This window comes from Phaethon aethereus, assembly GCF_964289735.1.
Source record: "Phaethon aethereus genome assembly, chromosome: 4".
Lineage (NCBI taxonomy): Eukaryota > Metazoa > Chordata > Aves > Phaethontiformes > Phaethontidae > Phaethon > Phaethon aethereus.
In genome coordinates this window covers 2,266,783-2,292,769 of record NC_138578.1, presented here as the reverse complement: position 1 = coordinate 2,292,769, position 25,987 = coordinate 2,266,783, and the positions used below count along the sequence as shown (strand labels likewise).

The following is a 25,987-nucleotide window of genomic DNA, read 5'->3' as shown; positions in this document are numbered from 1 at the left end:
TCCACTACAAAATTGTTTTTCTTTAGGACAGACACCTTGCATATGAGTGATTAGCCCCTGGCATATCTGCCTGAAAGGCACATTTTTCTGTGGTGAGGTAAAATCCTGATCTGCAGATTGCAATTTCAAGAGCGATTTAGGTGATTGAATTTTTAAACTCCTTTCCTGCATGGACTCACAGGGCTTTGAAGCAGCTCAATGATGCAGAGCTGATCCTAAAATCATATGCCAATTCAGCCTCAATCTGTCATAGTTTATGCGAATGCATCATAATATTTCTATCCCAGTATTTCAGGAGGCTTTCCCTGTAAGTATAAGCAGTTATTTAGGGACAGCTTCTTGTCTGTGAAGGAGGAAAGAATATAATTATAGATTTGGGTTTTTTTAGTGAATTCTTATTGAGCTGGAATATAACACACAGACTGCTGCAGAAAAAAGTTTATTTAATATTTCTATAACAAAGCCACAATTATGGGAATAATTGTTTTGCTGTTTCATTAATTCCAATTGTGTCTGAAGCCAGAGAAGGACTTTTCAGGACAGCCTTAGGTTTTACAATCAACTTCTGACAACAGGGAGTATCATATCAGCCATCCCAAATGCAATGCCGGGCACCTTACGTGCTCATATACATCATGTCTCTATTGGCAATACTGAGTATAATGCATTTAAATGTAAGGTGCAATACAGGATCAGCTCCTTTATTTGGTGAGGGTTTCTTGCATGAAAAAAGACTACTGGTGTGAAAGAAAGAATGAATCCCTAACTAGGGTCTTGCTCTAGCTATTGTTGCCTTCACAGAATTTCTTTAAGCTTTAAATGCAAAATGAGGAACAAGAAAAGAAATCTGAGCCAACTTGATTTTTTTTTTTTTCAACAATTGGAGCAGGGCTGGAAGAAGGCAGGAGAATCAGTAAATACGTGTTGAAAGGGAAATACCTAACAGGTCCTAGAAGAGTTTAGTATTCCTGGTACAGCTGAGGTCCTGGCAACTTTGTGAAACACTGCAGGGTGCCAGCATCTTTTGACCTTTTCTAAACATATGTGAAAACTAGAAGCTTATGATTGTCCAAGTGCTAGAAGCATCTAGAACGCCCAATTGAAACTTAACTTTGAAACCTGAATTCTCTGTCTCATCCCTTGTGTTTTCTCTCAAATATGATTGTACCACAACCTTCTTATAAAGGCACACATTCTGTTCACGTAATCAAATGGTCTTGTATAAAGGTTGCGCAGAGCTTTGCTTTAGATCGCTCAGGGAGGGAACTACACAGACATTCCTGCTGATGTCTGTGGTAGCCTTGCTCAGATGAAGACTGATGGAAGACTGTCAAAAATACCGGTTCCCCAGTGTTATAAATCGGTGTAGTTCCCTTGAATTGAAAGGAATTACTGGCTTACATCCGCTGAGGATCTGGTCTATATGGTGACCATGTCTGAGGTGTATAATAATGGCATTTCAGACACGTGCTAGGCATTTGAGAACAGTGTCTGTGACAAACAGGAGCTGCTCTTGGGAGGATGGCACCAGTCTGATGTTGAGAAAAATATGAACAGGCAAGTTGGCATTACTCTGGGAGCTGATAATTTGGACGCTGTCATCCAGGTACTAAGGTGCTATACATATATTTTTGATAGGAACTTTGAGTGCAACGAGGCATTAGTACGGCAGCGGCTTGAGCTAATCGGCATAGCAGGATGCCGGTGTCAAAACTGCTTGAACATTTTTGATCTCCCCATGGTGGAGGAATGGGAAGGTTGTGGTGTAGCACTTGTCCCTGTTGTAGGTGTAGCAGGTTTCAGGTTCGTTGCAGGAGGTGCTCTGCTGGGCTTCGTATATCTCACCACCTAGTTCAATTTCTACGGGATCGCATTTTTTGCAGCTGGAAGAGATGGGAAATAGAACAAGCATTAAGAGTTGTGATGAAAAGATGCTCCTGCTGAAACCCAAGTCTTCCTTGCTGGTCTGCGCACACGTAGCTAGGAGGGTACTGCAGTCTTTCTAGGTATTACACAGGAACGCCCAGGCAAATGTTTTTAGTGTTGCCAAACTGCTATTGGCAAGACTGGTCCCTGAAAGGGAAGGTTGAACAGGCAAGGTGTATTTTGCTGATATTTAAGACATTTGAGATGAACAGGGGTCAGAATGAAACATTTCCTGTAAATGTGAGATGTTTTTATGTGAATTAATCATAGCGCTAACAATTTCTTGACTTGCAACAGAATATGAAAGCTGGGCTCTGTGGAGAAAACTTTCTTCAGTGACCCTGCCTCACTTTCTCCACTGGCCTTCAAGCACGTGTTTGAGCTGCTGTGGGCAATGCTGCAGGGGCAGTTAAGTCCTAGGAAATTATTTTAGTAAACAAAATTACTTACAGTTCAGTCATGCGGTAGACAAAAGTGGTTCTGAGTGGGGACATGGGGTCAGAGATATTCTCTCGAGCCTTCAGGGGGACCCTGCAAAGGAGGAAGGAGAATCGCTCTCATGAAAACTGCTCATTAAACAGGGGACTACTCTGCTGTGTGAACAATTCTCAACTTCTATCTTGTTCTTCATATTTCCATTCTGACTCTTCTCCATAGGAAAGCCCAGGAACGGCACAACTTGGCCCTTCTGTGTCCTCAAAGGCAACAGCCCTCCCCAAGAGGACTGCAGCAATTTCTGAAAGTGCCACTTCCAAGGTGACGGTGCTGATAACCCTTTTTTCTTTTTTTCTTTTGAACTCTGAGCTGGCTGATGCCCGAGACACCTGCAGGACATGGACTGAGATGATTAATTAGTGTTTCTCCTGTTATGAGCTCTACCAGAACTCCTGCAGCTCTGAGACTGAATTTGGTCCGTGTTTCCAAGAGCCACACACGCTTTTATATGGTTTGTGTGGATAAAGAGGACAACATCCTACTCTTGAACTGACATGTGTCTCACAGGATTAACCTTTTCTGATAGCTTAGGCATCAACTAGTTTTCCCAGCCTATAAAATAGCAGGCTTCCTATCACAGTATCATGGGCCTGGTTTTGTTTCAGATTAGATCACCTGTAGAATAGTTACACTCTACTTCCCCAGCCTAATTTGTAGATTTACTACTGGCCTGCTTAAAACATGGAGATGCTTTTTGTATCTGAATGGGACAAATACCAAATAGGTTCATGTGAGCTAGAAAAACACAAAGCAAAAGCAAATATTCCAGGATACCATAGAAAAACAGCTCACTTGATCAAAGCCAGGATTTGGGAAACAATGCAAAGAAAGGGCAAAGCCATACTAGGCTTCATGTCCTGTTCACTACCTCCATGCAATACTTGTCTGCCACTTACAGGATGCGTATGTTTCTCTCCAGGATCTCTTCATCGGGATTTTCTTTGGAGGGGACGAACTTTGAGGTCACTGTTACACACTGACACTTGTTATTGACCAGCACGTGCTCCTCATTCTCAGAGTCCCATGGATAACCTGCAAGCACAGGATATGCTCTCTCAGGGTCAAGAAGAAAAACTTTGAAACCTGCTCTAGCAGAAAGCCAAGTGATAAGAACGCCAGAAAGGCACCATTATGGCATCTGGATGGATTCAAGTCTAGGTTGCAAGAGGTACAAGTGAGCCTCTGGGCAAGGAGGAGTTGAGTGGTCTTTCCTGCTCAGTCTACAGTATGCTTCTGTATGTGGATGTGTTAGGTCTGGGAAGGAGAAAACGATCAACCCGGACACCGTGTGGCTGCTGAGAGGCAAATATTCAGGGGTTTCTCATGAAATGGGAAGGAAGACCCCTTGCAAGGCTCAAGCTATACCTGGCAGCTGAAGTACTGTTTTTACCCTAGCGGGGTATGTTACCCGATTCCTCTGTCATGCACCAGGACTAGTCTAGCAGTCCAAACCCTAGTTTGGATCTGGCCTCTGAATAAATGTCTCTGACTTTGCCAATGTGGCAGATGTGTCATTTTTCCCTGAGTGCTATGCTATCCTTCAGGTCCCTGAGGGAACAGATGCCAAAAAGCACTACACGACCCCGGGAGAAGGCAGCCTGCTGACCTGGTAGTGAATGGCAAGTAGCCCTTCTGATGCTTGTGGTTGGCAGGGAAAACTCCAGTCCTGATTTTCTTACTCAAATAAAGTAGAAACAGCTTGGGCATATCTCCTGCACTTTTAGCATGCTATTCAATATGAAACTTGGTCAAAACAGGGTAAAACATCCCATCTGTCACTCAGAGGCTTTTTGAGTGTTCTGGGTGGTGTGCAGTGCCTCCTCACTGTGCAAGTAGATAGATTTGAAATAGCTTGCTATTTGCTACTTGGTTTTCCCTAACCCAGAGCCTCTGGTCTCTTCAGCCATAACAAGCCAGTCTTGCTTTTACCTACAGACAGTCATACCCTTCTTAAGTGGTAGGTTTTTACACCCCTCTGTATTTCTAAATGCTCCTAAAACCAAGTTCACAACCATCAGTTTGCAGCATCACTCTTCCTACAGCACCTTGAACCTGCTTAGAAGTACCAAAGCCAGTGGTTTTTATAAGATAGGGATAGTTTATACTGTGCTGAGATGGACCTCACTTCTGTGGACTCACCTACTCGGCTTGTCCCTTGGTTTAACTGTGAAGGGAAGGAAGAAACAGGCTGAAAGCGTTTGTGTTCATCATGTCTGTGGAAGATTTCAGAGTCATTTTGACTCAAAAGCTTTGGTTGTAATAGCCAGGTTTCTTTGAGTTAGCAAAGCATGGACCAGCAATGAAGCAGACACACATTGCACAAGCTCTTGTCTGTTTTCTTTATTTCCATGTCCAGAACTGCTGGGTTTTAAGATCAACAGCTCCTGTTGCTATAGGGTGAAAGGGATAGTGCTGAAAGCTGATGGGAGCAACAGCAAAGCTGGGATCAGGGAGCAACACATGGACTCTGAGTTGGACCGTAAGTTTTCTGATTGTTAGCCGCTATTGGTAGCAGTTCAACTGTCACCTGAAGCACTACAAGACCCAACAAGGTCAGGTCCTCTGCAATATCGATTGGCAGAGCCCCCAGGTATCTAGTCCATACAATGTAATGTATGGACATTACATTACATACATTGTAATGTATGTATTACAATACATTGTATGTAAATAGCATTCCAGGTTTTCTACCTAAGGCTTGTTGGAGCTTCCTTCCTGCCCCTACAATATGCTGGTCTCATCTGCTTCCATTCCACTGGGTTACTTTTCGAGATCCTTACAGGCTGTGAAACAGGAACCAAAAATGATGCCTCAGAGTGACCCTACAATTCACCTGCTGGGTACAAATGCTGTTTCTGTGATAATTGGCAGCAGAATACCTTCTGAAGAAGATTCTGTGTGGAGCTTCTCAATCAGGAAGGAAATTACTTTGCTCCCTTACTTTGGGCACTGGAGAAAGCCACCACAGGTGTGTAGGAGATGTTGCCCTTTCTACCGCTCTCATGATTTTCTTCAACCCTCTACAGTACGTTCCACTATACCATATGCCCATTGAGCCCTTTAGAACAAGGGCTGGCTTTTAGTGTTTCTCCCTACAGCATCCAGCGCAATTGGCCACCTGTAAAATTGCTACTGCAAAATGTGTGCGTAGTGTAAGACCAGTCATACTTCTGACTGCAGTGTGCCCCACCAAAGCAGAAATACGTAATCATATCTGACATGGAGATGGTCATTATTTAGAGTTTAATGGTGCTTGTCTCTCCGTACAAGTTGTGCCAATCTCTGTTGGTCTGCATGATTCCACCGTCCCAACTCAGCACTCAACATGAACATTTCCCTCTGAAGCAGAAGCTTACTACGAAAACCTCTTCAGTCTCTGTCTCTTTGAGTCTTGGCCTTTCTTTTCTTTTAGAGAGACTCTCTAGCTGCTTGTCCTTCACATAGATCTTCTTCTGCTCTCTGTCACTGTATTCTATGTAACGTTGTGTGCAGTTCTTTCTAAGCCCTTAATCCAAAGCCAATATCCAAGTCTGATCCTATTGGCTTTGAGAGTTGTCCCAAAACCTTTGGGAGCAGGCTTTAATTCCTCTTCTAAAATTATATTAACATATTTTTTATGAATATGCAGGATTTTGGTTTACAGTATTCTAAAAATATTGTCCTGATTTAATTCCTGGTGTAATACTCTTGGCTTCAGACACCATAAACGTTACTGGTACTCCATATTTTTTTTAAAGTACACTTACAAAGCTCCAAACGAGACAGTTTGATCAGCAATACTTCCATGTAACACCCTGTAAAGTCCCTTTGTGCAGATGGTAGTTAAATACAAAATTTCCAAATGCCCTTCTAAATGTCTGCAGGTTGGATTTTCCGGTGCGTGGTTTACTGCAGTACGGTATTCCCTCCCTCCCTCCTCAAAACTCATGAAGAGATTTTTTTCTTTTGACAAAATTTGTCACATTCCAACATTGGATCATCCTGTAACATGCTGTGATGCCCAGCAGAATCCAGATGCAGCATCACTATGCACTCCAAAAATATCTATTCAAACTATGCTGCACGTCCAAGTGGCTACTTTATTTAAGTAGGAAGAGGTTCAATTGGCCCCAAAATACAGTAATATCAACATAATAGTACAAACAGCACTCCTGTAACTCTAATTTAACTTCCCCTCTAAGCTGCTTATGTGTGTGTGTAAGTCGTGTATGAATGGCTAAAAACAGCCTGTGGTCTATGTTGGACCAACACAGTATTTTTCAGTCTTTTCTGCCTTTTCAGCTAATAGATTATACAGCTGGTCACTTGTCATCAGAAGCAATAATTTCCAAGGACCTGCCTGGGTCGGCAAGAAGATTCCCTCTCCCAAAAGTTGGAGGGAAGGCAGGGACGCTGCTGTGGGTGCTCTTGGGATGGTTATCCTTGAGCACCAATTAATCCTGCGGACCAGATACACCGTGTGAATGAAGGTGACTTTAGACTGTTGTATCGAGATCTGGCATTACTGTAGTCAGTATCTATCATCTGTGAACCACCATGAGGAGTGTGCTCATTTAGTCTGATCTCAGTCTAAATCAGGAGTCCCCGAGAAATTCAGTGGAGTTATGTGATAAACTACAGTTTAATTGCAAATAAATTGACCGTAGCCACATGACAGGATTACCAGGAAGATTATAGAAGCCTTTAAATCTAGCAGGTAGGAGTCTTGCCAAGCTTCCTAGCACCGCTGAAAAGCAAGCGTGCATGTTCGCGGTTTGTTGCTTCAGAAACCCAATCAAAGACAGCTAATCATAAAGTCTTAAATTTGCAGCTAATCATCACTTATTTAGCCTCAAGACAGCAATTAAAAACACACAGCTCTGGTGCAGAAAGACACTGAGGTGTCCGAGCACCGCTGAAGCATGGCTGCTTGAGCAGGCATTGAGGACTGATTTTTGACTGGTAGAATTAATAACGGCCGATTACACAAAACCCATCACTGATATCTTAAGCGCAGTTTCCATGTTCTTCGTTTCTCACCTACCTGCCACAAGGACGAACCCCAAGGAGATGGCCAAGGCCACGCACAGCAACAAAGAGCTCTTCATCTTGCCTTCCCTTCTTTTGAAGAACGCGAGTGGAGAGCCTGTGTCTGCCTATAAGGGCGTGTGCAAACGATACAGCTATTTGTTTCCTAAAATAAACAGCCCAGCCGGCTGGCACTGACACTGTGGAAAATGTGGCTGGGGCCTGAAACCAGGCATGTTTAATGCACAAAGACCTCTGGCTTTCAAAGGTGAAGGGGGGGCAGGGGTTGCACTATTACTGTGCATTTTTATTCTGTTCCTCACCAACAAGCAACGAAGCTGCTGAGTGCAAGGGAGTGCAAACCCACCCTGGTCCTGAGGGGAAATATTGCCACCGGGGCTAGTGGCGCTCACCCACCTCAGGGTGAGGAGTGCCAGGTAAGAAAGTGTCCAGACACCCAAGGGGCCACAGCTCTGGCTCTTAGTTTTGAGAAGTCAGACTTAAAGATCACTTCACTCATGTTATAAAAACACTTCAGCCTTCGAGATCAGAAACCTGTTTGCATCAGTTTCTGTGCAAACCTATATTAAGGGCTCGATGTGCCCCCGAAGAACTTGCAGTCAAAGCAGATGAGAGAGGGGAGAGGTAAAAGAGGTGTAAAGCAACAGCAGGTCTCTGGCAAAGCTGAGCCCTTCCTCCAGCTCTGCGCACTGCATGGAGTTTCTTTCCTTATGAATGGAAAAGGGACTCCATGGGATTTGTGGTTTATGAAAGGCTCGGAGTCAGGCCCCCGGCAAACTCTCTGAGGTACTGGGCCAGCACACTCCTCCTGCAGGAGGGGAGTGCTGGAGGAGACCTTGGGTTTTTTTCTCCCAGATTTGGGATCACCTGTGTAACTCCAAAAAACAAACATCGCAATGTAACCTGCAATGACCAGAGCTGTCTCTGCAGCATATGTATGTCTTGCGCAGAAAAGGCCCCTTCTTAAGGGAAGCCCAGCCTTAGCGAGGGCCTCTAAACACCAACATCGGGGACAAGAAGAGAGGCAGAGCAAAGTACGATGCTGGCAGGCCCATTCTAAGCTAGGGTTAATGCATCAGCGTTTCCTGAATTTCTGCTCCCTCCAACGTACGTTTCTCGCCGTTAACATTAGCAGCACGCAGTAAACCTCCTTGTGTTCTCCGGCTTTTCCTTACGCAGCAGAGCAGCAGCCCTGTGCCCAGACAGAGGCTTTTCACGCAGCCCGCGCCGCCCTTGGCTCCCCAGGGTTGGTCGCTCTTGCCGTGCTCTTGAAGAGGCTGAAGTCATAGGCAATGCTGCCAGGCAGCCTCTCACCTTACAGGCTGTGCCTTCCTTCCTTGCTGGTTGCAGCCCTAACCCTAGAGCTCTTCAAGGATCCCAGAATCTGTGTCCTGAGCTTTTTCTCATAGCACAAACGTCTCATCTGGCAGTTGTATGATGCAACGAGCTTTTGTGTTGCATCAGCAGCACTCATGCGCAAGGTTTCCCCTAGCAGATGGCGGGGGGATGATGGGTGCAAGCCCAGCTCCTAGCATGGAGTTAGGTTCTGCCATAATTCTTCTTTAAAAACCTTGTTTTCTCCATCTTCAGGAGAGCAAAATTTGTTTTAGTTTCCTTTCCCCCTCCCCAGAAAGTACTGCCAGCAGAGTTTTGAGCGGTGCTCTCTTCTGAAGCAGCAGCAAGATGTTCTCTGTGACCCATCTTTTGCAAAAGGTTAAAAATAAGCCTGGCTAACCATGGGGCAGTAGGGGCGTCTATCTAAAGTGCTATTTGTTTCAGTCACCTTTTTTGTAACAAAACAAGAGATTTTTTTAGAAATACCCAAGAAGGCGGGATACAGGCAGCGGAATAAAGCACATGCAAAAGGTGCCGGTTCTGGTCTTTTGCAAAGCTGCACCGATAAAAATATAGCACTGGTAAAATCTGAGCAGAGGCATCCATGAGCATTTTCAAACCCAAAGGAAGAGACAGAACAGAACTATATTCTGTGTGATTCTGTTGATTGTGGTGGTTTTTCCTGACTGCGGATGCTCAGCGTATCTGAATTTCGGTTTCTAAATCTGCACGGCTGCATACAGTCCCTTTGGTCTGTATATGGTGGCGCGAGAGCTATTTTTAGTCCCGTTCAGCCACCTGCACGTCTCTGGGGATTTCCATCTAGATTACAAACTCATTAGAGGAAGGTTTGTTTTATGGACTGTTACTTTTATGGTCTATCCCCTTTCTACTGTGTGACATTTTAAATTACCAAAAAATTATGTGGGGAAGCAGGCGCTAAAGAACTGTGGCAGTCTGGCAAAGGGCTAGCAAACCATCACCCCGGGCTTAAATTTTGGGCTGAGTGGGGAGCTAGACTTGAACCTCACTGAGAGGCAGAAGCTAGTGGAGGAATAATTGAGAATTTGAAAAGAAAAGGGAGCCAGCCTTGTAGTCACAGTCCCCTTTCACTTGTCCTGTACCTACAGTTGTCCTTGGACATGCCAAACTTGCCTTTCCAGGCAAGAAGCTGTGCAGGAAACCAGGTGACGCGGGGCAAAACAGTTGTGTCTTTGTGTGTCCTTGCTGCGTTGAGTGAGGAGTGGAGAGAACGACTGTACCAGGGCACGGGGTATCTCCAGGTAACACACCATCCCCTAGCAGCCTGTCCTACAGCTTTCTTTTCTCCTTGTTCTCCTGCTCAGAAGCAGAGAAAATGGTAGATGAAAATAGATCTGCAGCGGTCACTGGTTATCGTATTTGTAGTGGCAATTCCACTGATGCTTACAGCGAACCAGTGTGGTTCGGCTTGAGCAGTTCCTGATAACTGGGTAAACTAATTCACATTCGAGGTCATCTCCAGCTTCACCAGAAGCAGATGACCTTTTCAGCAAGTTCTGAAGGAAGTTCAATTATCTGTACATGCTATTTCTTTTCTGCTCTTAGAAATTAACTTGGATTGAGAGACAACATGTCGATTCCATTAAAATCCATGAGAGTCCAAGTGGAAGCTGGTCTCTTTTTAAGGCTCTGAAATTTGAAAGGGCAGACTTTAAAAAAAAGTCCTACATTGTGAGGGCAGTTGGATGGAAGCCGTCAGGGACACATTGAAGGCCTGGATTTCTGTAAGTCACGCTAGCAAAAGCGACCTGGAATTTTAACCACGTAGAAATTGGCTGTAGACTTCTCTGGATGGACTTCACACAAAAAGATGGTAGGATTAAGCTGCAAGATTACAAAGCCTGATGGGCAGAGAAGGCTGTATTTGAGTGGCCAGCTGGTATAAAGTGAGAATTGCCAGCAAGGTGTGGCTAAAAAATAAAATGAATGCTGTGTCTCACTTACCAAAACCGACTTATTTGTGTTGCTCTTTCCTATACAGGCCTGGATCCAGGGGAGGTGATAACTGAAAATTGTCATGGACAGATTTGGGAAAGGTGTCTTTCCGGCAAAACGTATCTTTGGTGCAAGACCAAATATGGAAAATTGTGACCCAGAGGTGACTACGTGGAGAAGCTGAGCGTTGCAAGCCATCAGATCTACCAGAATCCAAATAAATCACCAAAAAGTGAGTAAAGTTGTGCACCCCGTCTCTATTTCAGTTAACTTGAATATTTGCTTGACAAGTCTTTTTCTACAAGAAGGTGGACAGGAGTATTTATAAATAAAACTGCACCTGCTCTGTGGTGAGAGAAAAACACCTGCACTTGTACGCAGAACTCCTCTTGCTGGGACATGTGGCTGTTTAATTTATCAGGCTCTAGGTTTCTGAGCTTGGACTAAACTAATTACTGTGCCTTTCTTTTCTCTTTTGGCACGGCTGTCCGCATTTCTTAAAAACAGACCGCTTCCGTGCGGCTCGGTGTTACCGTGATTTTCCCTTTGGAAAGATGGGAGGCTAGGCTGGGCGCTCTGTGGCGGACGACAGGCACAAACGAGCAGAAATACAGGATGAGAATGCAAAGGTGAATGAATAGAGATGGCCTTAAAAACCCTCCTGATGAGGGGTCCCCAGCTGCTCCTTTACCCGTGCTCCTTTACCTGTGCCCTGCACACATCTATCTTTTGGCGTACAAGGACCGATCCAAGGAGCACAGAGGACGGCGAAGCAGCAGCAGCCGCCGAGCATGGCAGCCTGCCTCCGCCTTACAGCCTGAAGGCTGATCCGCAGCCTCTAGCAAGGGGCCTGGTTCCTGCAGGGAGATGCCCGTATCCCTGATGATGCAAAGATGCAATTTGGTGAAGGGAAAGACTCGGGAGAGTAAATGAATGTATGTACTTGAGAGGCATTCAGGGAGGTTTTCAAATACTTCTTCTCTCTGAAACTTTGGTCTGGCTGCAGGGAACTGAGTAATGAGAAGTTTCGGTTAACAAGGGGACAGATGTCAGGTGTGCTTTCTGTCTTGCTTTTTTTCTCTCTCGTCGTTGTAAGATTACTATACAGATGGCGGTTGTACGTGTCTGTGCTTTTAGGTGAAGAAAAACCCCTGAGGGGGGAAAAAAAGCAGTCTTTTCTTTCCACGTGGCATTATTCATTGCTGATACCTGCCTCGACTGAAAAAAACCCCTTGCTTAGTGGCTGTCCGCATCACGCAGCTCCTTAGGTGTCTGTATTACTCTACTAGAAATCTAATAGTAGAAGTAAACTCAATTATGCTCCAGACCTGGGGTGATTTCATCTGCAAATTAGATGCTTAACTGAAAGGGATCAACTCTGAACTTGAAGCTACATCTAAAAGATATGTCTGTGTAATATTTTTGAAGCATACAAACCTCTGCTGGGAGCTAGAAGGGGGCAGCGCTTTCGCGGGGACGGCGAAAGCGTGTGCAGGGTGCAGAGCGCTTCCCGCGGGCTCTCTGGGCTCGTGTGCCCGGGCAGGGCAGGGTCCGGCCCCGGGAAGGTGCCAGCAGTGAACTTGACAATGTGCGCTCACAGCCCCGGCGGCCAACCGCGTCCTGGGCCGCACCCAAAGCCGCGTGGCCAGCAGGGCGAGGGAGGGGGTTCTGCCCCGCTCTGGGGAGACCCCCGTGCAGGGCTGCGTCCAGCTCCGGAGCCCTCGGCACAGGAGAGACGCGGACCTGCTGGAGCGGGGCCAGAGGAGGCCCCAGCAACGCTCCGAGGGCTGGAACAGCTCTGCTGGGAGGACAGGCTGGGAGAGCTGGGGGGGCTCAGCCTGGAGCAGAGAAGGCTCCGGGGAGACCTTCCTGCAGCTGCCAGGGCTTAAGGGGGGATGGTAAGAAAGATGGGGACGGACTGTTCAGCAGGGCCTGTAGCGACAGGACAAGGGGTAACGGTTTTAAACTGAAAGAGGATGGATTCAGACAAGATCTAAGGAAGGAATTTTTCCCAGGGAGGGTGGTGAAACCCTGGCCCAGGTTGCCCAGAGAGGTGGCAGATGCCCCGTCCCGGAAAACATCCCAGGTCAGGCAGGACGGGGCGCTCAGCACCCTGATCCAGCGGAAGACGCCCCTGCTCAGGACGGGGGCGGGGGCTGCAATAGAGGACGGTTAAAGGCCCATTCTCGCCCGACGCAGTGCCACCGCCCGTGACCCGCCTCCGCTAGTGCCGCCGGCGGCCCCTCCCCGGGGCGAGGCGGGGCGGGGCGGGGCGGCGGGCGAGGCAGCGGAAGGAAGGGGCCCGGGGCCGGCGGGCGGAAGCGGAAGCGCAGCGCGACGGAAGTGCCGTAGCGGAGCCATGAGGACCCGCCGCGGCACCGTCCTGCGGCCGTCGCCGCAGCCTGCCGAGGCGGAGGATGGCGGGGAGGAGGCGGCCATCGCCCGCGACGACCCCGGGGGCCTGGTGTCGGAGGCGGCGGACGCGGAGGACTTCCATGAGGCGCAGTTCCAGGCGGTGATGGCGGCCCTGGAGAGCGGGGAGGAGGCCGGGGACAGCGAGGAGGAGGAGGAGGAGGAAGTGCTGGGGCTGCAGCTGTCCGAGGAGGACAGCGAGGAGGAAGAGGAGGATGGACACGGTGAGGAAGAAGAGGAGGACGAGGAGGTGGAGGGGCTGGATCTTTACGTGGAACACAGTGCAGAGGAGGAGGATGGAGAAGGGGAGGAGGAGGAGGATGGAGAAGGGGAGGAGGAGGAGGTTGAAGATGAGGAGGTTGAAGATGAAGGTGGGGACCTGTCCATGGAAAGCGACTTGGAGGAGCACCATCGGGACACCAAGCCCCCCCATGAGCTCTCCTGGGGCCAACACAAGCAGCTTTACTACGACACGGACTATGGGAGCGATGCCCAGGCCAAGGGCAAGCGTAGCCAGCAAGAAGTCGATGCTGAGGAGGAGGAAGAGGAGCAGGAGGCTCAAGTCATCCAGAGGCGATTGGTGCAGGACTTGGGGGAAGATGATTACGGGCTGGATGTGATCCAGGGCTATCTGGCTGAGCGTCAGAAAACCCATGATGGCAAGGGGCAGAAGATTGACAAAGACTTGCAGGCCCTTTCCAAGAAGGAGCAGCTGAAGTTACTGAAGCAGGAGTCCCCTGAGCTCCTGCAGCTGATCGAGGACTTTGAAGTCAAGCTAATGGAGCTCAAGGACGAACTGCACCCGCTGCTGCAAATGGTCAAAAACGGCACTATCCCGCAGGGGAAAGGCAGTCGCTATTTGCAGACCAAGTATCATCTCTACTTGAATTACTGTGCCAACATCAGCTTCTATTTGGTTTTGAAGTCCAAGAGGATGCCGGTTCATAGTCACCCTGTCATCGAACGGCTGGTTGCTTATAGAAATATAATCAATGACCTAGCTGTTATAGATCAAAAGTTATCCTCACAAGTTCGTATGCTTTTGAAAAACTACTATGATAAGAAGGAAGATAAATTACGGAAGGAGAAGAGGTTTGCGGTGTTTCTCCCTCTGGATGTTAAGAAAACTAAACCAAAGCGTGCACCTGCGCTTGCTAATGGCCGGGCTACTGCTGCTGAACTGTCAGATGAGTCGGACCTGGATGAAGAGGCTGCTCTAAAATACTATAAGATGATGGAGGAGAAGTTGAAACACAAGAGGAAGAGAACTGAAGACCAAGACATGCTTGAAGAAGAAGTGTTGTCGGAAGGAGAGGATCCAAATAAAAAGAGAGGTGTGACCTATCAGATGATCAAGAACAAAGGCCTTACGCCCAGAAGGAAGAAGATCGATCGCAACCCCAGGGTCAAGCACCGGGAGAAGTTTCGGCGAGCCAAGATTCGCCGCAAGGGCCAGGTCCGTGAAGTTCGGAGGGAATTGCACAGATATGCTGGGGAACTGTCTGGCATTCGTGCGGGAATTAAGAAAAGCAGGAAGCTTCAGTGATACTTATTTTTCTCTGTTTTGGAGAGCTGCAAGTAGCAGTACTGAATCCAATAAAAATTTTATAAAAGATACTGTCGTTTTTGTATCCTTAAGAAAACTGGCCATGAGGGGTGGTATTTTTTTTTTTCCCCGAGGGTGCTTTTCAGAAGGTGCCGCCTCTAAAATAAGCACAGGGCCTTTTCCTCACCTGGCCTGTGTGTTAAGGTGTTTTTTTCTATTGCGGTGCTGTTGTCTTTCTGTACTCTAAATGCTGGCGATGGGATGGGATGGGGGGACCTCCTGAGGGTGGGTTGCGGATCGTATTGGTGCAGCTGTCACTGCTTTCTGCTTTTTACTCTCTTGTTCCGGTCCATCCTTTTCCTGCGTTGAGCTGCAGAGTGAGATGTGTGTGGCTATGGTGTTTTCTCTAGTTCTTGTTCTCGTTAACTCTTTGTGCTCATATGTTTAAGAACTAGCTACTCTTAGGCTTGCTTAAATTTTTTAATTGCGTAAGTGAGCAGACAGTTACTACTTACAGTCCCGTGTGGCCTGAGGTTCTATGTCCATTCCTTCTGAATTTAGTGAGAAGAACAGCAAGGATTTCTCAGTTATTTATACCAGTGATAAATACTTTCACGTCATCTACCATAAATCTGTTAACTGTTGTCTGCTGTTACAGGTCTAACGTAGCATTGATACAGGACAAACTGCTATGTAACATTGTGTTCAGGTTGAAGGTAAACCCAAAATGTCGTGATAACTTCCCTGCTTTCTGGTGGCAAAACACGTTCAACGCCACGCTAAAGTTCTTGCTGGGAGCTGACTGGGAGCGGCCAGTTCCAGTTCAGGCTGTAAAGGAGGAATGACCCATTAATTTTTCTTAGAAATTTAACAAACATGGTCTTGGGTAAGACCTGCACTTGGGCCTGGGACAGGTTTCAGGGAGCCCATGCCTTGATTTGCATACCAGTAGCATCTGAAAGGTGCTGCTGCCTGCTTCCCATGTGAAATCACTTAAGGGGAATAATTGTCTTGTCAATAAATGTGATTTCAGGGTATGGAAGTGCTAGTGTATAACCAGGTGTTTGTTTTGGTGGTTTTTTTGTGTGTGTGGTAGTCTTGGGGGAAGCCAAAATACAAGTGTGTGTTCTCAAACTTGTGACAGCCTAGATGTTTTAATTCCAACACACAGGCGCTCTGCTCATTTTCGGCAAGTGAAATGTGCCTCCATAGGCTTTGATGTAAACCTTTACAGCCTAGGCCTGTTTCTGCCAGGAACGTGCTGTTAATTGCCAACTGGAGAATATTTTGTTCGTTTTCAAAGCTGATTTGTTGTTAAAGGGAGAGGTAGAAAAACAGGAAGTTGATGCTGGACAGATAGCAGCAGAAGTAGATATACTTTTTGTAATCATTATATGTCCCGGATGGATGGGACGTGGAGCTATGCATGGAGATTTCAGAGGGGATTCTGGTATGGTAGATAGATGTATAGGACAAAATAGTAAAATGGTAAGTTCTGCTGCCTTTAATGGCCTTGCATTTGTGTGCCCCCTGCTGCCTACAGGCCAAACAGCAGTTCAAGGCTGCATAATAAAAACAAAAAATAAAATTGTTCCCCAGAAACAGGCTACAAAGCATTGGGCACTGATCCCTTCCATGAAATTACTTGGGAGATCTTTGCCTGCTTGCAGAGCGGTGGCATTTTGTACGGCGAGAGGTAATGGGAACTAATGCAAGGGCCGGAGGAGGGTTGATGGCAGCCGGGAAAAAAAACCTGGTGTTTCAGGTCAGTGCTGGGACTTGCTGCCTGTGTTGGTAGCAGGTGTCTGTGTGGAAGAGGAGAGGTCACAGGGAAGTGCAGGAGTGAGGATTAATCTGGCATGTCATGAACTGGCTGGGGGTGAGCCTGTATGTGTGGTTTTCATGATCAAAAGACCTTCCTGGGACATGGAAATGAATGCAGTCCTTTGCATGTAGCACAAAGGGAGCTAGGGCTCTTTTATGAGGTGAAAAGCTGGAGAGCGCTTGAAACACGAGGTTTCTTAGCAGCAACTGTTTTAAGACAATAAATGGCAGTCTGGAGCCCTGCTTTTCCGGGGAAGCTCGGGCTAGCTCGGCTCATAGGGCCGAGGCGCGTGCCGAACCCTGGGCCGCGTTCTGCCGGAGGGTCACGAGGCAAAAGGGAGGCTTTCTTGAAGTGGTCGCTGCACATGTCTACTTGTTTGAGCAATGCCCTCTGTAACCTGATGGCCTCGGGTGAGATGTGTAACCTGTTACCTGGGGGGATCAAGATGCCCTTTACCTATGTTTACTCATCCTTCCTTACTGTGAGCAGCAACCAACAGTGTCAGCCGCTTCCTCTTCCCAGTGAGGAATGCATGGCTTTTGGTGGATCCCAGCCTTACCGAGGAGGGAAATAGAGCTTTTCCTGAAACTACACCTTTTATTAACTCTGTGCTGGATCACGACAGAGGCTGCCGCTGAGAAGGCTGAGCCACGCTCCTGAGGCTTTGCGAAAAGGTTGGTAAAAGGTAACATGCCGGGGAAAAAAGGCAGCTTAGGCAGTTTTTCTGGGGAGGAATGGTATTGTTTAACGGACATCACATGGAATGCAGAAAATATCCAGCAGAGATGCTAACTGATCTCATTGCTACAGCACCTGCTAACTTCATGCAAAAATGATGGGCTGACAATCTCGCGTAGATCTGCCGGCAATCTGTAAGTATCCAAGGTGGCTTTGTGTTCCCTTGAAAAGCTTTAGGCAGCTGGCAAGCAAAATTCTCGCAACTTCCATCTGAGCAATAAATAAGGGAAATAATAACTAAGTGTGCTGTTACAGACATGCTCCCCAGAAACGCTGGGGTGAAGGCTGAAGGCAAGAGGGAACGCAGCGTATCGGCATGCCCAGTGCAGGCAGCCAGCAGATGGCACAGCATGTCGCCCCTAACCGCTGCGCCAGCCTGTTTTAATGAAGAATAAACACGGCATTATTTTCAGTTGGTTAGTTCAGAGATTGGACAAAACATAAATAGTTCTTTCCCGTATGGTTTTATGTGTAAGTGATCATAGGAAGGCCGTGATTATTAATGCCATGGGAGGGGGGACACTAATGTTGCTCTAAGAAATACTTCTTTGAGGCATGTTTCGTGCTGAAGGGAAATCCCTGATGGTAAATAGGTTTTTAAGATCCCTATGAAAACAGACACATGTGAAATAGGGAAAGGACTGCAGATGGTGGTCAGGAAAATAAGCGAGAATGGAGGAAGCTCACGGTTAACGCTGTTTGTGGTTTTTTTTTTTTTCTTTTTCCTTCTTCCGGCAGTGTTTCTGGAGAAGGCGCAGACACTGCTAAATGATGTGCTTCAACCATGGGATGGCACTCGTCCTCCCCCGGCTCCTGCTTCGCAAGCGCTGGCTGCCCCGCTCTGAAAGGACTGGTGGTGGGGTCTGCCTCAGCAGCACCTAAGGCAGCTTAGGACTTAGGCTCTCGGGCAACAGCCATGTCCCACCTGAATTGCCCTGCATAGCCGTGGAGGTACCTGCCTCTGTGTCCTTCCCACCCGCTCGCTCCGAGCACGGTAAATCAGGAGGTAGTCCCGTGCACACTTCCACGTAAATAATTTGTATTTCAAAAGCACATAGGCGGTGTATAGAAGGTCCTAAGGAGGTATGGGGTGCTCCGTTGTCTTTCTACACCTGTAAGACATAATCCTTGGGGGGTGATGAGCGTCCAGAGGAAGCCTGGCTTTCAGAAAATATGCAGTGGCAGAGAGGTAAACAATGCTTTTTGCATCATGACCTGAAATGTCTATTTATACAGGGTAAGGAAAATCTATCAAATAACTCAAATGAAAATACATCTGCTGCTGCCACCTTAAAATTTTGCCAGGGTTTTCCTAGTTGTCTTCCATAATATTCTATCAGCAACAGTCTGGACATTGTTTTACTCTGGCTAGCACTGGCAAATACAGTGAATACAGTAAACGCTGAACGTTTGTATTTCTAACACGGATTAAAACACCTGTTAAATCAGTTGCGACGTGGGGCAGCTCTGGAAGAAGCAGTCTCCAGAAATAAGTTGCCTTTACAGCTGTGCTTTTGCAATTTTTATGTGAGATTTAAAAAGGAAGAAGCACCGTGTTTTGGCTCAACCTAAGTGCACTGAATGCAGGATAGTCTTTAAAAACTGGCAGATTTATGTTCTTTCTTGCTGCCTGTTGAGAACATGACAGTGGACATGAATTGCCCTGCCTTAATAAGAAGTCTTGATTACTGCCTTCTGAAAAACAGTCTCCTAAGTGAAATTACCGTTGGTATGGCCTATTTGGTAGTTTTCATAGTAAGGAGTATTTTTGGACCTTGTATTGTCACTTCTTGTCAAAGGATCTGCCAGTGCTGCTGTGCAGGAGATGTCAACCTTGGGAAGGCGAGGGGGATGCAGGAGCTGGTGTAATGCCTTTGCTTCACAGTGCAGTTGAAGCACGTGGGAGTTCGACTTGCTCGTTGCTCTATGAAGGTGGTTTCTGAAGACGAAAATCCTTGTTTCCCCACGTGGGCACTGGTCCTACGAAGGCGACTCCGTGCGCCCAGGGCTGCTGCCGTCCTTCGGCCTGAGGGCAGGAACAGACCGTGGAATACGCGGTGGTGACAGGGTCTTATGTGGAACTGCTTCCCCCACCCCGCAGTCTGGGTGTTGATGGTAGCAGGGCTGGGAAGCTGGTGCTAGAAGAGGCGGTGGGCTTGTCTTTTAGTTTCGGAAAAAACAAAGTGTGAGAAAGAGGAATTGGCAGTGAAGCGGGGAGGGGAGTGTTAAGGGTATGAGGCTGGGCGAGAAGAAAAAAAATCTAATCCTCTTCGAAGAGGGATGGAACCAACGTCCTGTGGGGAGCGCGCAGAGGCCCTGCGCCTACATGCGTGGGGTGACACGTTTTTTTTTCAGGCTTCCCGGCATCCAGCCTTCAGGCAACTTGCGCAGGGCGGCGCCCTCCTGCCCCGGGAGTAGCTGCTCCCGCCGGGCCGGGCTGGGCGAGGAGCCCCGCGGCTCCGGCGGCGGGGCGGGGGCGCGGAAGAAGGCGACACCAGGCCCCCCTCTCCCGCGGCAGAGGGCGGGCGGAGGCCGGCCGCGGCCCTGCTTCCCGCCCGGGGCGGGGCCCGGGGCGGCGATGGCGGAGGCGGAGCGGGCGCCGCTGCTGTCGCCGCTGGCGGAAAGTTCCCGGGACGGAGCCGGCGCGGAGCTGCCCCCCGCCATGGAGCGGCGGGCCGAGCCCGAGGAGGAGGCGGCGGCGGCGGCGGCGGCAACGGAGGACGAGGAGGAGGCGCTCCCTGCCTCAGCGCCTTTCTTCCTCCTCTACCCCGGCCATGGAGGCGCCGCCGCCGCGCCGCCCGGCATGTGGAGACCCCCGGCGCCCCGCGACGGGGCCGCCCTGCCCGTGCTGGTGCTGAGCTACCCGGGGCCGGACGGAGCCGGCGGCACCGGCAGCCGTGAGTAGCCGCGGGGCTCCTCCCCGCGGCCGGGAGCCTCCCTTCAGGCGTGGTGGTGCGGCGGGGGGAGCCGCCCCGGGGGGACCGAGGGGGCGGTTGGCGGCGGCTCGGGGCCTCCCTTGGCGCCTGTCCGCGGGCGGGCGGGGGTGCCATGGCAGGGCTGAGCACCGCCGGAGTGAGGCGGGGGGACCTCGGCGCGTCCCCGCCGGACTCCGGGCTCCCGCCGGAGGGTGCGTCGAGCGTCGCCCCCACCCGCCCCAGCTGAGCGGCCTTTGACAGGGCGAGCTTAGGGAGCCTTATTTGGCACGGTAAGGCCCGGGCTGCTGGGAAGTGGGGACCCGTCCCCAAAGCTACCCCTGACCCGGCTGGGCCTGGATGGGAGGGGGCCTGTGGGTCTGTGGCGGCGGCTTGGCTGCTCCCGTGAGAGCAGGGAGGTGGCAGCCCGGGTGTGAGGTGGCCAGGGAAGGGGCAGCGAGCGCTCGGGAAGGAGGCGGTTTGCCTAGGCGTTGGTGGGCGATGCTGGCCCGCGAGCTCAGCAAAACCAGTGCCACACAGACTTCTGGATCCTCTGGGAAGAGTTTGTGCCGCCTTTTGGAATCTAACAAGCTGTCCTCGACTTGGGAAGTAGTTATGGGGTGGGAAATGCCTGCTCGGGCTTCCTTCTCGTGCCGTCCTTAGGAGCGTAACGAAGGCGAGGGCGTCGTGTGCCGGCTGCTCGGCAGGATCGAAGCGTGTTGCTGTGTGGGGTCTCGCGTGGGGCGTGTTGGGTGGCAAATAGTTGTCTGCTTCATACGATTCTGCGTAGTGTTCTTGTGCTGTGCTTGGGTAGGCTGGAGTACTGTGAAGTAGGTGTTGCGTGAGCTTTAAAAACCAAAACGACGTACGTGGGTGCATATAGAAGAGATATTCTCTTTTCCATCCATCCATCTTGCAAATAGCTAGTAGCTTCATTTTCTGGGCCAGGGTGCGGGTGACCAAGCTTTTAGCCTTTGCTTTGTCTCCTCCCGTCTACATCCTAGGTGAGGGTTTACTGATGCATTAGGTGATTATTTTGGGGTGGGGTTTTTTTTCCCCACTTTTTTTTTTTCCTTCTTTAAAGCTAGTGAACTTTATTTAAGCCATTACTCAGCAGAGCTATAACCAGTGAGGGAAGAACTCCATTTCCGTAATGCTAGGAGCAGGTAAAATGACGGAACTTTGTTTGGAGCTATATGAAGGGCTGTCTCTGATGGCAAACTTTTGTCCACAGCCCAGAACTCCCTCCCCAGTGAGTTGTCATTTACACTGACGGCTTCCTGTCAAAATTTTCTTTTTTACTTTTTTTTTCCTAATCAGGAAGTCTTTACCCACTATAGTCCTGTGATGTGCGTGCAAGGGACTGAGCTATGTCTGGTAGAAAAGAAGCCTTTAAGAAAAATATTTCTTCTTGGCCCCCATGCTTTTACTGTTAAAACTTCGTTGTAAGAAAGCTCCTGTGTGGATGTGGCAAAACTGAGGCCTAGAGATGAGCGCGTTTGTTCACGAGGAGTTAGTGTAAAAACTCGTTGGTTGAGCTGTGTTTTATCCCTCGTGTTAGCCTTACTCAGCAGCGGCTGTTCATGTAAGCTTTGTGAAAAAGCCTTAAAAAGTATATATGAAAGTTTCCTTGCTTTTTTCAGTCTCAGAGGTAATAGCTGCCTGTGCAATATCGTCTGTCAAAGCCCGCTCGGGAACAGACTGATGCAGCGATAGCACTGTCTGAAGGGAACAGGGATCGTAACCTATTTACATGGTGTCATGGGCCCTGTTTCTCCTGGGGCACATTCTGTCTGTAAATCAATTTTTTAATCATCCCTGGTTTGTTTGGTTTTATTTGCCTTTTTTCTCCAGTTGTCATATCTGAAAAAGCAGCTTTCATTTGTTCATCCTGGAGCAGCAGGAGCAGTGGATTCTGCTGCAACGTTTTGCTTGTTCACTGGCTGCTTTGGATTGCTATTATAGCAGTGGGTAGAACTCTACTCTGACGCACAAAGGATGTTGTGTCATCTTAATCCTGGCTACCTGTAGAGTATGTGGCCTTGCAGGTGTCATCACTCCTTGCATCTCCTCTAAATGGCAGTTAACTGCGCAGTATTGAGGGGCAGCGGTGTTAATCTTGGTCCGCGTTATAAAGATTGTCGTATCTGTGTTGGTATTACTGGGGAGACGCATCGGTGGCCGGTGGAGCCCTGTTTCACAGGCTCTTCTCAGGTATTGTAAATTCAGGTTGCCGTAACATACGGCAGCTCCGCCTCGACTATTCTTGATCTGCTTCTCCTTGTTCTGCAATAGTACCTGAAGTGACTGTTGGTGTCAGATTCCCTTAGTTTTTCAGTGCTGGAGTTACTTCTAGAGTTAAGATAAACTGAGGAGTGTGAAGAAGGCTATTTTTGCATCTTGTGTGTGTATTAAAAAAAAAAGTTATATACTCTATGAATACTAATCCCTGTCTATGTAGCTGTAAAGTGCAAGCAGCAATTTAAGTGAAGGGTGTTTTCTGCACGAGTTCCTCCCTTCAGTGCCTGAAGGCCATCCTTTCCATGAGTAGTAATGAAAATGATGTCTCTGTGTTGACATTTACATGTTATAGTGCAGGTAGTGACCAATGTACTGAAAAGTCAGTATTTCAGAATATTTTGGAGGTTTATTTGAAGTCATCTTTTTTTTTTTCCTGTTACGATGTGATTATTAAACTGTTCTTTCTCAAGAGGGGGTCTCACCACAGAATTGAAGGGTACTGTAGAGCTATTTAACGTTATATTTGAAAAATCTAGAAGAGTATGTTTGCTGCTTGTGACCTAATTGCTGCCTTCGTAGCTCTGTGTTAGGAGAGCGGTGACTTGATGGGATTCTGCACGCAATGGTTGTTTCCAGCTGTAGCAATGAACCCAAGGGTTACTTGCACCCAGGAGGAGGCACGATGCTTGTGTTACCAGGGCAGTGGTGCAAGCCCTGTAGTGCTGGTGACCTGAAGCCTAGCGACAAACATAAATGAAGAATGTGCGATAACAAAGAAAGAAATAATAAGAATGGGTCTCTGTTACAAGTTTATTTTTTCTATCGATTTTCTCGGCCTTTTTTTTTTTTCCTCTCCAACAAATTTTTTTCCATCTTACCTAAGTTTTCTTATTTATGAGGTATAGAGAGATGAGATGATTCCAAAGATGAGGTGAAGGCGAGAGCTGCTAAGGGAAGGAGGCTGCAAAAGCTATTCATTCCGGCAGCACCTGCTTTTTTGATAGAGACTGTTCCAGACAGACAGAAGGAACAAGAAGATTTCCTTAAACATGTTGAGCTGCAGTAAAACCATAGAATACTTTTTAAATCCAGTAAAAGCAATTTTTTGCTTTTTAAAATCTGTCTTTAAAAAAAAAAAAACCCAACCCAAAAGCCATTCCTTTTTCCCACTGAAAGCCTACCAGATAGCATGATATTTCTAGTAGACTTTTTTGTCCCCTTTTTTAATTGTACCCTTGATTATGGGAGGTACTTGAATCCTTAAATAATACTTCTGTATTTCACAATAGGTAGACAAAAACCAGTTTGTCGCTTATTCCAGGAATTAAGAAATTGTGTCACAGTTTTTTGGGTTGTTAAACTTTCTCTTACCCGCTCGTGTTTTTAGCATGCAGGGTTCAAAGTGCCGCCGTTATTTGAGGTCACGTACGTATCTGCGCTGGCAGAAGAGACAGAAACGGACTTTGCAACGCTGATGCTTTGTTACTAATTTTATCTTTTTAGATTACATTTCACATAAGAGGTTGCTTGGGCGAAAGGCTGTTGGAGGAGTGCAACAGTGTGCTTTGTGGCATAGCAGGTCCGTTGCCTCTAAGACTGGGCACAGCCCTGATGCTATTTTTCTAGTAATCACAACTGGAACAGCTACTGAGAGGACTAATGGGGAGCTGCATGGCATGTTGGAGCCCAAGTGAAAGAAGGAGAGGGCATGAGAGCAGAAGTCATGTTCATAAGGTTGCTAATAAGAGGTTTTCATGTGTCGGGCAAGAGCACGGGCAGAAAATAGGAAGATCGGATTTGTTTCGCTTACAAATGTGGGAGCTGCCTTACTGGACCAGACTGTCAGGCTGCCTAATCTGATAGAGCCGCCACAAACAGGTTACAGGCTTTGGAAAAATTTGCAAGAACCTGCTGGTGATTCATGCTGTCTCAGATTGCCATATAAAGGCTTGTGTTTCTTAATAATTTTTGTTGTGTTTGCATGGAGTTACCTCCGGCCACGTAGTCTCTCTGGGGCACTCCGAGCAGCTATCTCGGAGCTCAGCAGTGCATCGGAGCTGTTAACTGTCGGGCAGATTCCTTTGGCAGTTGTTCCCATTCGTATAGTATTGGTGGCTTTTTTATGGTTCTGTGGTCTCCGGTGATTTTAAGTAACCAGAAGCAGCTCAGTCATCTGAAGCAATAATCTCACCTGCCAGCTCTGCCGTTTTGCTGTAGGGCTGCTTTGCAATCTCTGCACAGTTACCAGGGAAAGTTTTCTCCTCATGACTGAAATTCAGCTTGCTCCCAGGCTGTGCTTTGCTGTCAGTGGAAGCAAAACTCCACCCAAAGGTGCCACCTGGAGTCCAGAAGGTTGTTTGGGAATTTGTTTGCGTTTCATTTCCTAGATTATTCTATGTTATTTGGCTTTTGAAACTAAAAAGGTACTCGTGTATGTACTTTCCAGTACAACTGAGCTTTGAAATGCTAGTAGCTGATGGAGTGCTTTGCTTCCAGGTGGTTTGTCTTAAATCTCCAACACAGTCGATTTATACTTCTTTTATCTTGAAAACTCTGTTGCAGAAAACTGCATTGTTTTGTAATGTAGCCAAAGCCTCTATCCCCTTTTGCCGAAGTGTGGCTAATGGGAGAGTTTTGTAAGACCAGTCGAGGCTGACTCGTTTGAGGTGGAGAAAGTGGTTCTTTGTTAATAATGTCCTCTTTATTTATACCTGCACTTGGTTTTCTTTTGTCCTTTGAACACTCATTGAACCCTGATGGAGCTTCATCAGTTGGCCTTGAGTTGTATGGTAGTTTTATCAAAGGCTTTATGAAAAAATAAGTGTTTGATACCTTTCTTTTGTTTCTTTATAATATGTGTTGTTGCTTTATAATTTTGTCACGTAGGATGGGGGTTAGGGGAAGGTTTGTCTTGAGTTTTCCAGCTGGTGATAAAAGGCTCGCAGGTCAGTAAGTCATAGGATGGTTTCTGTGTGGGTTCTTTTTGGTTTGTTTTATTGTTTTCTGAGTACAGTTTTTGTTTCCCTATGGCGCTGTAGCTGACAGACGGACATTACCTGCTTTTCTTACGGTTTTGCTACTTGCCTTAGCTTGCCCTGAAAGCTGTATTGGGAAGGCGGGTTCTCTTATTTTGGTACTGCAGGGGTAAATTCAGCCACGTACTGGAACCTGGAGATTACAGCCTCCTCTGGACAGTTGAAGAGTTCTTAGGTCTTCAAATACCCATATCCAAACTCTGCAAGAGAAAACAAATCAACTTGGAAAGTAAGTTCTGAACTTGTCATTCTTGTTGGAAAAAAAAAAGAAAAAAAATCAAATACAACTCACTAATGAGTTTCCAAGCATATGCGTGCTTTGTATCAATTTTGTTTCTTAGAGGAGTAAAAGGTACGGTTTTGCAGAGGTGAAGTAGCTCGTTTTCTTTTAAGGTGGCAATTGTTCAGAGCTGGTTAGCTGTTACATTGGGTCTAAAGCTTTGTTTTGGGCAAAACATACTAATAAACTAAAATTATTCAAAGCTGAAAAACATTTTTCAAGTAATTTAAATATCCC

The 25,987-nt window shown here is 47.5% G+C and overlaps 3 protein-coding genes across 3 annotated transcripts; 2 read left to right on the top strand and 1 right to left on the bottom strand.

Moving 5' to 3' along the window:
- Positions 1–1,681: 1,681 nt before the first annotated feature.
- On the bottom strand, positions 1,682–7,508 carry JCHAIN (joining chain of multimeric IgA and IgM; the record flags this gene model as incomplete). The annotated part of the gene is made up of 4 exons (XM_081999660.1): positions 1,682–1,883; positions 2,377–2,457; positions 3,318–3,453; positions 7,445–7,508. 4 exons carry the CDS (start codon positions 7,506–7,508, stop codon positions 1,682–1,684), a joined length of 483 nt encoding a protein of 160 aa, XP_081855786.1.
- A 5,746-nt stretch (positions 7,509–13,254) lies between these two features.
- Positions 13,255–14,790, top strand: UTP3 (UTP3 small subunit processome component). Its single transcript, XM_081999190.1, has one exon. The coding sequence runs from the start codon at positions 13,280–13,282 to the stop codon at positions 14,717–14,719; it is 1,440 nt and encodes a 479-aa protein (XP_081855316.1). The 5' UTR covers positions 13,255–13,279; the 3' UTR covers positions 14,720–14,790.
- A 4,598-nt stretch (positions 14,791–19,388) lies between these two features.
- On the top strand, positions 19,389–20,602 carry LOC309404549 (uncharacterized protein). The gene has a single exon (XM_081999045.1). It carries the CDS (start codon positions 19,516–19,518, stop codon positions 20,185–20,187), a length of 672 nt encoding a protein of 223 aa, XP_081855171.1. The 5' UTR covers positions 19,389–19,515; the 3' UTR covers positions 20,188–20,602.
- The last annotated feature ends 5,385 nt before the right edge of the window (positions 20,603–25,987 follow it).

Excerpts from the sequence above, each read along its gene's own strand:
- LOC309404549 (XM_081999045.1), top strand. The coding sequence starts at position 19,516 with ATGAGGCTGGGCGAGAAGAAAAAAAATCTAATCCTCTTCGAAGAGGGA.
- UTP3 (XM_081999190.1), top strand. The coding sequence starts at position 13,280 with ATGGCGGCCCTGGAGAGCGGGGAGGAGGCCGGGGACAGCGAGGAGGAG.